The 14534-nt window shown below is 47.7% G+C and overlaps 1 protein-coding gene across 3 annotated transcripts in view; it reads right to left on the bottom strand.

Annotated features, from left to right (window-relative positions):
- Positions 1–1951: 1951 nt before the first annotated feature.
- Positions 1952–14534, bottom strand: part of inpp4aa (inositol polyphosphate-4-phosphatase type I Aa) — a 66440-nt gene continuing 53857 nt past the window's right edge. For all 3 annotated transcript variants that reach the window (XM_084314478.1, XM_084314477.1, XM_084314479.1), the window contains exons 19-22: positions 6172–6269; positions 5923–6035; positions 5270–5424; positions 1952–2717 (exon numbers count right to left, since the gene is read on the bottom strand). In XM_084314478.1, the coding sequence (XP_084170604.1) occupies positions 2585–2717; positions 5270–5424; positions 5923–6035; positions 6172–6269 (499 nt within the window). In that variant the 3' untranslated portion in view covers positions 1952–2584. The remainder of the gene's footprint in view (positions 2718–5269; positions 5425–5922; positions 6036–6171; positions 6270–14534) is intronic.

Genomic DNA, 14534 nt, shown 5'->3' with positions numbered 1-14534 from the left:
GACCGCTCTCCACATCCGTCGCGGCCATGTTCTTAAAGGTACAGTTCAGCAAATATTCAGTTTATTTTATGCTCATCCTTTTTTCTTTTTTTTTTACTTAAATTTTTATTTGCAATTTTTTAAACATCAAAGACAATACAGTTACTGACAAAATTATACAAAAATAATATCAAAAAACAAGTAAAAGGGGGACAAAAATAAATAAAAAGGAGTGATATGGGTTCATCGGTCCATTGTTTATTTACATTTCAATTTATTTTCTTGTTTCTTTTTCATTCTTCTGTGATGTCGTTTCCTTTCTTCCTATATTCCTCCCACTTTTCCCATTTTGACTCCAATTTCTCCTCTTGTAGCCTCAGCATATGTGTGATTCTCTCCATTTCTGGTATCCCCTCTATTATCTCTATCCATTGTTCCTTCGTCTGTGCTTCTACCCTGTACCACAGTTTAGTCAAAGCTTTCTTGGCTGCTACTAATAGTATCTTAATCAGATATTTGTCTTCTCCCTGAATTTCTTTCTGTGTTAAGTTCCCTAGGTATAGTACTTGACCTGTCTGGGGTATTTCATATCCTACTATTTCATTTATTATCCCTCCTATCTCCTCCCAGTAGTTTCGTATTGCAGCAGTAGTGTAGAGCTAGTCATGACAAACTTAAATACCATTACCCACTTTGCATTGAAAAGCCTTTATTCAATATTTATTTTAGTTTGCAGTTCACACAGGCGTGTGGCAGCTATTTCCCAGGTGCACCCCCAACCCTGATCAAGCTCCTGTACAACTGATCAGATCAAAAGTCATAAACATACTCAATAACAATGAATAGAACTATGACATCAGCATTTGGCAACATCTTCAGTATATCAGCATAAATAACTCTAAGCAAAATAACATTTCTCAAATAAAATCCACTGTCTCTGTAAATACTGTACAATAGGATACATTGGCCTACGGTTGGTAAACTTAACAGAAGCCTGTGAGATGTTGATGATGGTACAAAAAGACAATGCATTTCACTTCCATGTAGATGCGTGTATGCAGTGTGCAGGTACCTTCAAGTGCAATAATGAGTTTTCATTGTGTACATGTAATTTAAAGTAGTACTTCCCTGTACCATTTTCACCTTGAATCAATTTTGACAATACAATAATGCACAGTATTCAGTGCTGATGTTCAACTGATTGAGTGTTCAATATTCTACACTTTGACTTGGAGGATAGTGAGGTTTTATAGTGATGGATACAACCCCTGCACAAAAGTCTTTATGATGGGGGGGGGAGCAGAACATGTTGGATCCCTTCTGAGCCGTTTGGGACAGAGTGATAAGAGGTGACCGTTTAGTCGGAAGAACGACCTCACAAATCACACGCGAGGAGTTTCATTTCAATAGAAATGCCATAGTAGAATATTGTCTGATTTGTCAGAAATATTGTTTGTCTGTGCTTATTGGAGACAGTCAATCAATGGAGTTTAGGTCCAGTACAGTAAAATGCCTTAACAAGCAAAGGCATTTCATTTGGAAAAAGCAAATCATCCACAAACTTAAACCAAATGACGTAAACAATAATGACGTAAACAAAACAAAGAAAGTCCATGGAGTTATTGGAGGCCTGCTGTTGCCACATACTACTTATATACAGCAACCGACAGAGTCTTATGCACACGGATCACAATGTAAGATAGAAAGCCATCTTTTTATTTTTTTTGTGCCAGTGTAGTGGTGGTTATCACTGTGATATATACTAAGAAAACACTATGATTCTAGTTTCGTGAGGAAGAGGAGACATGGACCGCTATAGACCACCGCAACACTTCCAGTCAACCACTTACATCAAGGCTCTAATCAATATTCATTCATTGCATTCTCCCCCACCGCTCTCTCTTCCCCCCCTTCTCCCTCCCCCTCACAAGCTCCATGTAACATGGAAATGCAGTGGTCTATTATAAAACAATCCTACACATTAACACCGGCACTTCAGAGTGTGACTGAAGACAAAACCAAAGGACTCCGTTCTGTGTCACTCTCGTGTTTGTGGTGGCCATAGAACTAGATGGTGCAAGGTGGAGTCTCCAGCGTAGTTCACTGGCGGCTATCTTGTCACAGTCAACTATTCTGGTACGTTCTATGGTAGCTGTTGTAAGTGAGTGATCTGCACAAACAAAAATACTCGTAACTCACTGAAATCTTGACGGATTTACAAACGGTTTGGTTTATTACAAACGTTATTAACGTGGCTATGATTCAGGATGCTTGGACATGTTGAAATGATTTTCATATGAAAGTCCATTATAACTATGCGGTATGATAACTACATCTCTGACGTTTATAACAAACCAAACCGTTTGAAATCGGTTGAAAATTGAGCAAGCTATGGTTATTTCAATAGTACATGCACCATAGACATTCAAGTTATGAGTGGGTGTGCTGTCTGTGGCAAGATGGCCGCCATGTGGCAACATCGGTCTCCATTGGCCAGCAGAGCGGGTGAGTCATCTAGCCTTTATATATGTATATGTCTCTTCACCCTCCCGGCGTCTTCATCGCCACGGGGGTCGGGAGAGACCAGGGCTTTGGGAGAGACCAGTTAGGTCTCTACTTTCCCGTACGTGCCCTCCGGGGGGCGGTACTTCTTCGGGAAGGCTTTCAGCTGGAGGGAGTTGAAGGCGTATTTACGACATCCCACGTTCTTCATGGTGTTCTCTCTCCTGCAGCCCTCGCTGCCGTGCAGGTGAGACGAGAAGAAGGTTGGGAAGAACAGAAGATGAGAGAAACATTACTTACTTTGACAAAAGCGTTCAAATGAAACAATATACTGTAGGTCAAAGTCCATTTTAAAAACAGCTGATATGATTGGAGATTAGATTAGATTAGATTCAAATGTATTGTCATTATACAGCACAAGTACAGTACAGCGCAAATAAGTTTGGCATTTGTCGGGAATCCGACCATGCTCAGATCCTCTTGTAAAAGACTGGGATCCATCGTGATGAGAGAACTTTCAAGGTCGGCCATCGATAGATAGACAGACAGACAGACAGACAGACAGACAGACAGACAGACAGACAGACAGACAGACAGACAGACAGACAGACAGACAGACAGACATATATATTTTACACATCCAACCAGAGTGCAAATGTAACAGTAAAGTTCAACAGCAATATACAATGTACAGGTGATTAAACTGGGTATAACATATATAAATTGAGTGTAGTGTTAATAAAATATTTGTACATAGTTGTAATATTAATATGTACAGTGATACAGGTCAGACAGTATGATAGTAGTCGTACTGGCCAGCAGCGTAACTAGTAAGAGTAAGTAAGGGGTATGTACAGATATAGATATAATATCTACAGATATGTAAAAGGATTATGTGCAGGTATGTACAGACAGATGTGGATAGATATATACTGTATATACGGTAAGAATAAATATATAAATACAGTATAGCATTATTGTACATGATATCATTATATGTTATATGCAGGTGTATAAGTAGCTATATAGAAGGATTATATACAGGTATATTCAGACAGATATATAAATATCAGGGCTGGGACTTTAATTAATTTCGATTAATTAAATACAGAAAGAATTAAAAGTTTAAAAAATCTATGCATTTAATCGCATGATGATTTTTCTTTATTGTGTAAGAATGTTACCTTTCAAAGGAGACCAGACTCATGCATGTGCTATAAGTATAAAGTATAATAAATCGCAAATAACTTTTTTTCTTAGTTTACAAAAGGTCCTTTGCGCTATATATATATATTATTCCTAAAATTGCTGCACTTTGTTAAAAAAATTGCATTGATCTGTTGGTCTGTGTAGTAGCTAATACAGGATTTTGCTGCTTAAACGTATGTATAATGTATATTCATTGATTCACTCGTATACCAAAATTAATTTGAATTGAAAAATGTTGCTTTTCGCATCAAATATTGATATGCGATTAAAATGTGATTAATTTAGATTAATTAACTATAAAGTCTCGAATTAACTCGATACACATTTTTAATCGAGTCCCACCACTAATAAATATATATATATATGCGGTAAATATAAATGTATATATATATATATAGTCAATGCAACTCTCTTAACACATTGGACGCCAGACCCGAGATAAGTCGGGTTAACTCGCCATCGCTTAAGCGCCAAACCCGAGAAAAGTCGGGTTTTAATCGTTATTTATTTTATTCGCTATATCCATTCATAATTCATCCATCCAGCCTGATGTTATCATTGGGAATGGGTCTGAGATCGCAAACGGCCAATACCGCCGCCTAACGCCTTGCGGCCACTATTGCACTCCATTTGAAACAATGTGGTTTGTTTTCTGGGCGGGGTCTAAATACTCCGGCAAGACAAGCGCTTATAACGATGCATCGACGAGGGTCACCCCCCCAACGTTCATGTGCAATGCTGGATAACGTTGGAAACACGATCGCGATCAGTATTTGGAATGGCGATCAGATAATTGGATTATTCTTTTTGCAGTACATCATATGTCATATGTTATCAATCTTGCGTTGATCCGATAATTCTTTCCCCGCGATCGGAGCGTGTGTCTGTAATGTACCGTGTAGCGTATTCCATTGGTGGCGATCGAAGCATAGAAAAACGACCCCCCCCCCCCCCCCTTTCTTGCATGCATGATGAAACATAATTCCGATAATCTACTGTAGCGTTGATTTCAGATTGATTATTGATCCAGGCTAGAAATGGCACGATTTATAATGAAATGCAGTAAAACGCTGTTTTACTGCGTCGTTTCCCGGGATTACACAGAATCACTCTAAAACTATACTCATATTCACCACAGTATAAAACGGAAATGTATGGATGAAAAAATTATCTGTTTTTTGCATGTTGACCGGAAGAAACTCACTGACAATCGACTATGTTATTAGATCCATAGCTATAATATTTAATATAGTTTTAGCACAGCAAACACCGGCATTTATCCCCATTGAACAAAGCGCTGGCACACAACGGCCATATGCCCATAGCGACCTCTGGCGCTGAACCTGTTAAGAGTGTGAATGTTATTCATTGCCTTAAATTACAAAACCTCTTCTGTCTTCATAAACTGCGTGTACATGTACCATACATGACACAAAAACTTCAACTGCACTGAAACACAGGGCTCTCTGCCCTGACGTGTATCACTCTAGAGAGAATATCTGCTGAGCTTTTTCCCCCTCCGTTGTGAGCAGAGAGCAGTTTATTAGTGCAGCTTTGAGTTTGTGGTCTAGCAGCTGACCTGCGCATGCAGTCCAGGGCTTGATAGAAGACCTGCGGGGCCAGAGAGTGTTCCTGCTGGAGGATCTGACACTGTTCCAGGGTCAGGGACATGGCTGTGCGGTCCTTCGCACTCTTACAGCTGGTGAGACGAACCCCGTTCAGACGCCGACATGCCTATAAGATGAGAGAGAGAGAGAGAGAGATGATGGGGGAGGAGTATTGTAGTGCTATATTTGGAAGTGGGGGAGCGCATCTACTGTCTGACTATGATCATAGAGTGTAGACACCTACTGTCTGACTATGATCATAGAGTGTAGACACCTACTGTCTGACTATGATCATAGAGTGTAGACACCTACTGTCTGACTATGATTATAGAGTGTAGACACCTACTGTCTGACTATGATTATATAGAGTGTAGACACCTACTGTCTGACTATGATTATATAGAGTGTAGACACCTACTGTATTTTGTGGCTGTAAGATATGTATTTACATTGATAACGTTTGTAAACACTGGAGTGGAATAGACCTATATTCACGATACTTTGAGAAAATAGCTTATCTTCTCTTCAATAATCACACCCCACTTATCAGGAAAAAACACGGATCGGGGGCTTTAAATCTGGGGCCTTAGATGAGATATGAGACGCATGAGGAGAGTCTGTGTACCTCGGCCGCCTGCCAAAGAATCTCCACATTCTTGCTCTTCGTGGCGTTAATGTTTTGGCTCAGCAGCTTCAGCAGCTCAGGCAGACTGGTGGGGCTACGGGTACGAGGCAGGCCTGGAGGGAGGGAGGGAGGGAGAGAGGAGGGAGACAGGGAGAGTGAGATACAGACAGCGGGAGACATAGTTCATATAGATATAGTTGATGGTGAGGTTATTTCTGATCCTCGTCAGACAGCACAGAGGCGACTCACAGTCTTCAGGTAGTGCCTCTTTGAACTGGTCATAGTATGAGGAGAGACGCACCAGGCTCTCCATGTTGATGGCCTCCTGCAGGGATGTGTCTCCAAACCTGGACACACAGAACAGTACGCAGGCGTTAGCGGGGGGGGGGGGGGAGTCTCTCGTGACCGTTTTGTTTCAGCGTTCATAGCTTTGCTGCTCAGCTGCTGAGGCTATCAGGCCATCAGGATGCTCAATGACTCTATGCAACACTAGCCCATCCATTCTACATTGATTGGACACACATTCACACGCACACACTCACTTTAAACATTCACCTTTGACACTCACTTTAAACACCTTTTTAACACTACACCATATTTTATCAATTGTATCTATTTATTACTAAAATATTTGCACTACATCTCTACCTCATTTTTGCATGTATGCATTTTATTTGCATTTTGTACTTTAGTTTTGTATATTGTATATTTTGTATAGTTTGGTCTTTATTCTTTTAACTTTTTTTTACTGTATGAAGCACAATCTCAGGGGGCTCATACAGAACCAAGCATTTCACTGTGTGAGGATTGGTTCATTCCCCGCCACACGCTCCGCTCCTTTAAGGTGTTGATTGGTGCATTCCCCGCCACACGCTTTTGGAGCAAGTATCAATTCCAGCGCACACCTGTCATAGTTTTTGATTAGCGCCCCAGAGGCTTTTTATACTGGGACTTCCCTTCAATCGATGTCGGGTCGTTTTGGAATACAACTGCTTTTGCCTGCTTTTTCCCCGTTGCTGTGCCTCGTCTTCTTTCCCTCCAGGACTTTCTGTGGAGATCCGCTGATGAGAACCTTGTTCCCCGTTTGGAGCTGCGCCTCGTTTACCCGCTTTACGCGTTTGCGCTTGGGTGAGTTGGAACCAAACCCCTCTGGATTATTCTGTCTGTGTGTGTGACGAACACCGAAGATTATCATTTTTGCTTGCACTGGACTCAGTTGAAGTGTGTGTTTTGAAGAGACACTGAAGATATCATTTCTGTTTGCACTAAACTCAGCTAACTTGTGTGTTGTGGAGAACACTGAAGATTGTTACTGTTCATTGGTTCTGGACACAGCTAAGGGAGGAGGGAACCACACTGCCTCTGTGTTTCGTTGGACTGTTGTTGATATCTCTCTCTCTCTCCGTTTTCCACCTCGAGTTAAAGCTGGGAGTATCTGCAGAGCCGCTACAACGTCAAATACCGATTCCCCACTGCTATTACCAGGAGGATCTGCAGAGCCGCAGAGAACTCTGCCGATGGCAGTCTCCCTTGTTGTTTCATAATTGTTACTTTACCCCTTTTGTGACTCTGTAAATAAATACGCCCTAGTATTTGGCTAACTCTGAACTTCCTGTCTGTGCCGTGCGATTGAGGTCGGTTCAAACCCTAACATTACGACCCGACCATGACGACCTCAGCCGACACAGACAGGGTCAGAACAGCGTTGGCGGTCCAGATTGAATTAACCAACGACCACAGCCTACAGCTAGGTGCGGCTGCTGTACAGGAGCTCCGAGACCAGGTCCTGCCTATTCAGGAGTCCCTTGGCTCTCTGGCTAGCCTGCAGACAGCCCAGGGTAATCAGCAGACTAATATTCTCCACCGATTACAAGCGCTGATTGAAGCCGTTAACACCTTGCTTGTAACCCCACCTACTACAGGAGCCTCGGCCGGAGCATCACCCGCAGCCGTGGCAGGCCCCGCGCCTCCCGATCCCGCACCTCGGGAGCCCCGTCTCTCCGAACCACGGTTGTTCAATGGTAACTTCGAGGATTGTGCCACATTCATCATGCAATGTGAGTTGGTTTTTCGTCATCAACCCAGCCGATTCACTTCAAGGGGAGCCCGAGTGGCTTACATGACTAACCTGCTCTCAGGCCGGGCAGCACAGTGGGTTACTGCCTCCTGGGCAATGGGGGCTGATTTCTGTTTTTCCTACCCAGACTTCGTGGCAGAGCACCGCAGGGTTTTCCACCACCCAGCCCGTGGCCAGGACCCTGGAGCTCGGTTGGGCACCTTCCGGCAGGGCAGTGGCGGGGTCACCGACTACGTGCTGGAGTTCAGACTGGGGGCAACGGAGAGCGGTTGGAACGATCAAGCGCTTCGTCTCACCTTCATGAGGAGGCTCAACGACGCTGTCAGGGACCAGCTCGTGACCCGTGAGGAACCTGAGTCCCTCGAGGACCTATTCAGCCTCGCCATTCGCATCGACGGACGCCTCCAGGAGAGAAGACGTGAGAGAACCCGACCGGGACCTCCAGAGGTTCCCCAGACCCCCCGTACTCGTGACGGTACTGCGGCCCGCCCTGCTCCCAACACAACTGGTGGTTCCTTCCCCTCCCGTTCGGTGCCCGGGGAGGAACCCATGCAGCTGGGACGTTCACATCTTAGCCAAGCTGAACGGGAGGCAAGGTTCAGGTCCGGCTTTTGCCTCTACTACGGTCGGGATGGACACCGTATCTCCAACTGCCCCACCCGGCCAAAAGACCAGGCTCGCCGGGACCCCGGGAGATCCTGGTGAGCCGTTTTTCTCGTTCCCAGAGCCGTGCACCACCTAGCCGTCTGATGAGCGTCACCCTGGCCTGGGCGGACCAACAGGCCACGGTGGAGGCACTCATTGACTCGGGTGCTGACGAGAGTTTCCTAGACTTCGAGTTTGCTACCCGGGCCAACATTCCACTAGAGGACCTCGTGAGGCCATTGGAGGTGTTCGCATTGGACCAACACCGCCTGGCTGACATCACTCAACGCACCTGTCCTGTCCTGCTCACCATTGCTGGTAACCACGTTGAGAGACTCCAGTTTCTTATCACCAGATCCCCTCTTGTCCCAGTAGTCCTGGGCCGGCCCTGGCTCGCGCTGCACGAGCCCCACATCGCCTGGTCCTCCGGTACCATCAGGGGGTGGAGCTCCTCCTGTCATGCCCAGTGTCTTCAGGCGGCATCCTGTCCCTCGCCCCGGAGATCCGTTTGTGAGCCGCCTCCGGACCTCTCGACCATACCCCCCGAGTACCACGACCTCGAGGAGGTTTTCAGTAAGTCCAGGGCTCAGGCCCTTCCGCCTCACCGGCCTTACGACTGTGCCATCGACCTCCGCTCAGGGGCTCCCCTTCCCGGCAGCCGCCTCTACAGTCTGACCGTCCCTGAGAAGGCAGCGATGGATCAATATATCTCTGAGTCCTTGGAAGCAGGACTCATTCGGCCTTCCTCCTCCCCTGTGGCGGCCGGTTTCTTCTTTGTTGGGAAGAAGGACGGAGACCTTCGACCCTGCATCGACTATCGCCAGCTCAACGAGATCACCATTAAGAACAAGTACCCTCTTCCTCTCATGAACTCCACCTTCGAGCCTCTCACCCAGGCTACCGTCTTTACCAAGCTGGACCTCCGGAGTGCCTACCATCTGGTCCGTATCCGAGAGGGCGATGAGTGGAAGACCGCCTTCAAGACTCCCAGGGGCCACTACGAGTACCTGGTAATGCCGTTCGGCCTCACCAACGCTCCGGCGGTATTCCAGGCGCTCATGAGCGACGTCCTTCGTGACATGCTGGAGGAGTTTGTGGTGGTATACCTAGACGACATCCTCATTTTCTCCAAGACCCTCGAGGAACACATCCAGCATGTCCGCCGTGTGCTGGAGCGCCTCCTCCACAATCGGCTCTTCGTCAAGGCAGAGAAGTGCCGATTCCACTCCGACTCCGTCGATTACCTGGGCTTCATCGTGGAGAGAGGCTTGACCCGAGCTGACCCTCGCAAGATCCGGGCCGTGGACGATTGGCCGGAACCCACCTCTCGGAAGGAGTTACAGAGCTTCCTCGGGTTCGCCAACTTCTACCGAAGATTCATCCGGAACTACAGTCAGGTGGCGGAACCACTTACCAGGCTGACCTCTCCCGCCCTGCCGTTCGACTGGTCCCCAGCGGCGTGTGCTGCGTTCCGCTCCCTCAAGAAGAGGTTCACTTCCGCCCCGGTCTTGCTCCATCCAGACCCCAAGAGACAGTTCATCGTAGAGGTGGACGCCTCGGATACCGGACTAGGAGCTATCTTATCCCAGCGGTCGGCAACGGACCAGAAGGTACATCCGTGCGCCTTCTACTCACGTCGTTTCCTCCCTGCCGAGAAGAACTACGACATCGGCAATCGGGAGCTGCTGGCGGTTGTGGCTGCCTTGGAGGAGTGGCGTCATTGGCTAGAGGGGGCCGAGGAGCCATTTACCATTTGGACGGACCACAAGAACCTGACGTACATCCGTGCTTCCAAGCGCCTCAATGGCCGGCAGGCAAGATAGGCCAGCTTCCTCAGTCGGTTCGACTTCTCGCTGACGTTTCGCCCTGGTTCCCGCAACACGAAGGCCGACTCCCTGTCCCGGTTACACTCCAAGGGGGCTCCAACCACTGAGGACCCGACTCCCATCCTCCCAGAGGCCAGGGTGGTAGGAGTAGTCACCTTGGGCATCGAGGGGGTGGTAAGGCGTGCCCTACGCTTCCATCGCGCTCCAGGCAATGTACCGGTTCATCGTCTCTTCGTCCCCGACTCAGTCCGGTCCCGGGTCCTCCAGTGGGGCCATACCAGCCGGTTCGCCTGCCACCCAGGCGTTCATCGCACGTTCTCCTTCCTGGCTCGTCGATTCTGGTGGCCCACCATGAGGAACGACGTCAAGGAGTTCGTACTGGCCTGCGCAGTCTGCGCCCGCAGCAAGGCCTCCCACCAGGCACCCTCCGGGCTATTGCAGCCGCTTCCCATTCCGAGCCGCCCTTGGTCCCATGTGGCGTTGGACTTCGTCACGGGTCTTCCTTCTTCCCAGGGGAACACGTGCCTACTGACCGTGGTGGATCGGTTCAGCAAGGGGGTTCACCTCGTGGCCCTTCCCAAGCTTCCCTCGGCGGCCGAGACGGCGGACCTCCTGACACGCCACGTGTTTCGCCTCCATGGGTTTCCCCAGGACGTCGTCTCGGACCGGGGGCCCCAGTTCACTTCCCAGGTATGGCGGGCTTTTTGCAAGGGATTGGGGGCAACGGTCAGTCTTTCCTCTGGTTATCATCCCCAGACTAACGGACAAACAGAGAGGATGAACCAGAGAGTGGAGTCTGCTCTTCAATGTGTGGCTGCCGAGAAACCCGCTTCTTGGAGCCGTTTCCTTCCCTGGGTCGAGTACTCCATCAACTCCATGGTCAGTTCCGCCACCGGCCTCTCACTTTTTGAGGTATCCCTGGGCTACCAACCCCCTCTTTTCCCTGCACAGGAGTCGGAAGTGGCAGTTCCCTCCGTACAGGAGCATCTCGACCGGTGCCGTCGGGTCTGGGAGATCGCCAGGACTGCGCTGCTCCGGTCATCGGAGCGCGCCAGTCGTGGGGCCGACCGGCGCCGGGTCCCTGCGCCGACGTACCACCCTGGGCAGAGGGTGTGGCTGTCCGCAAAGGACCTTCCGCTTCGGTCCTCGGCCAAGAAGCTCAACCCCCGGTTCGTCTGTCCTTTTAAGGTTCTGAAGGTGCTCAGTCCGGCGGCGGTGAGTCTTAAGCTTCCTGCGTCCATGCGCATTCACCCCGTTTTCCATGTATCCCGGGTTAAGCCTGTCTCTCTCAGTCCCCTGATGCCTCCTGCTCCGGACCCGCCTCCTCCCGAGATGGTGGACGGACACTGGTCCGCCGGTTGATGGGCATTCGACGGCGGGGTCTGGGGTTCCAGTACCTGGTGGACTGGGAGGGGTATGGCCCGGAGGAACGGAGCTGGGTCTCCCGCCAGCTCATCATGGACCCCGGCCTGATCACTGACTTCCATCGTGCTCACCCGAACGAGCCGGGTCGGGCTGGTCGCCGGGTGGCTCCCGTGGAGGGGGGGTACTGTGAGGATTGGTTCATTCCCCGCCACACGCTCCGCTCCTTTAAGGTGCTGTGTTGATTGGTGCATTCCCCGCCACACGCTTTTGGAGCAAGTATCAATTCCAGCGCACACCTGTCATAGTTTTTGATTAGCGCCCCAGAGGCTTTTTATACTGGGACTTCCCTTCAATCGATGTCGGGTCGTTTTGGAATACAACTGCTTTTGCCTGCTTTTTCCCCGTTGCTGTGCCTCGTCTTCTTTCCCTCCAGGACTTTCTGTGGAGATCCGCTGATGAGAACCTTGTTCCCCGTTTGGAGCTGCGCCTCGTTTACCCGCTTTACGCGTTTGCGCTTGGGTGAGTTGGAACCAAACCCCTCTGGATTATTCTGTCTGTGTGTGTGACGAACACCGAAGATTATCATTTTTGCTTGCACTGGACTCAGTTGAAGTGTGTGTTTTGAAGAGACACTGAAGATATCATTTCTGTTTGCACTAAACTCAGCTAACTTGTGTGTTGTGGAGAACACTGAAGATTGTTACTGTTCATTGGTTCTGGACACAGCTAAGGGAGGAGGGAACCACACTGCCTCTGTGTTTCGTTGGACTGTTGTTGATATCTCTCTCTCTCTCCGTTTTCCACCTCGAGTTAAAGCTGGGAGCATCTGCAGAGCCGCTACAACGTCAAATACCGATTCCCCACTGCTATCACCAGGAGGATCTGCAGAGCCGCAGAGAACTCTGCCGATGGCAGTCTCCCTTGTTGTTTCATAATTGTTACTTTACCCCTTTTGTGACTCTGTAAATAAATACGCCCTAGTATTTGGCTAACTCTGAACTTCCTGTCTGTGCCGTGCGATTGAGGTTGGTTCAAACCCTAACACACTGTAATGTACATGTACCTTATATGTGACTGTCGTGTAATATATTATCATGTCATTATGGATCTGTGTTGTTTTATCATTTTACAGACTGTTACACTGAGATCAGCGTAATCTGTGTGTGTCTCTTTAAAAGACACACACAATAGTCCTCTGTCCTCCCCGGCCAGCCAAAACAATGTTGTTATTAACTCCTGTAGATGGGAGCCATTTCTGTTGACTTTCAGAATATCCTTGTGTATTAAACTATGTTTTGCCATATAGGCCATAAGCCACATAGACAGTTACAATGAGTATTCTATTATAAAGGCCCAGACTATAGGTCACGGGATTGTGTTTCTTCAGAGCCATAACCCAAGGTTATGGGAACTGTTAGACAGAGCTGTTTTCCTTCCAGGCTATAGCCATAACATACTGTAGTCGTATTATTAATTTCTCTAACCAGCCATTTTGTTTTCTTCGACGTCATGTCATGTATTTAATTGTATGTCTGACCAAGGCTCGGGGTCAGTCTTCGTCCAGACGCTAGTGGGTTAACATATACTGTCTCTGGCTGTTGACTGTCCTTTCATACGTGGCCACGTTGAAATAAACGTTCTTGTTATTGTTAATAAACTTTTCTATTATTAATAATGACTCAGAATGATTTGTAAATGGCTCATCGTTTAGTCCATAGAGATTTCCCATTACAGATGGCGACGAGAGAAATAATGGGATATTTTTTGTTTTAACTAGTTTATTAGATTTTAAAGCAATGGGGGTCGAGTTGGCCGCGAAGCGGGCTCTGTGGACAGGTTGAATCTTGAGTTTCAGGGGAAGCGCTTCCTTATCTCAAACTCCTCCGCGCGTTGGAGAGGGGGAGAGAACCACCTGCGCCGTCCGTTTTGCTGTCACCTCCGGCTTGAACCTTGGGGACGCGTGGGGAATATTCGGTGAGCTGTTGGCATTCTGTTTAAAGTGGGTTTGTTTTGCATCTATAAAGTAGTTAGGTTACGATTAGATTAGGACGTCTAGGTTGACCAGATAGCGTATGACAGAGTGGTGATTGCCGACGAGCAGTCCAGGGGAGAATTAATATCTCCTGCCTCAAAGCCTCCGAGATAATACAGGAGAAGGGGGACGCCTGTCTACGACTGTCTTGTCAACTCTGACAGGTAAACCTATGGGGATGCGAGTGGGGTATTGAAGTTATTTTTGGGGTTCTGGGTCAAGTGGGTGTCTAACATTAGAACATAGTTTTTTTTTCCCTGTGTGTAACCCTCTTGTGTTCCTCTGATTACTTGGATTTAAGGGGTGCGTTCTGGTAATTAGCGAGAATTACATTTGTATCCGATAGAGGTAGGCGTGTGCAAAGTGTACTGTGAAGTATGTTAGGAATTACAGGAGTTCATGCAATGGGTCCCACTATTTAGCGTGGGTTATTTTTATTTTATTATTTTTTAAACACACATATAAACAAACATGACAACACACGATAAGATACACAAGCATTAATACACAGTGTATATCCAACGAAATTACCATTTATACCAATGTCTTATACAGGATATACCCCTAATACCTGTTATCTAAAAACCTACACACATATGCTCCAGCTCGAACCCCCCCTCCCGGACCCCTCTTTGGATAGTACCTCCATTATCCCTCGCTCCTAACC

The sequence above is a fragment of the Notolepis coatsorum genome (genome assembly GCF_963971535.1).
Source record: "Notolepis coatsorum genome assembly, chromosome: 5".
In the NCBI taxonomy this organism is placed as follows: domain Eukaryota; kingdom Metazoa; phylum Chordata; class Actinopteri; order Aulopiformes; family Paralepididae; genus Notolepis; species Notolepis coatsorum.
This window is presented reverse-complemented; position numbering and strand designations above follow the sequence as displayed.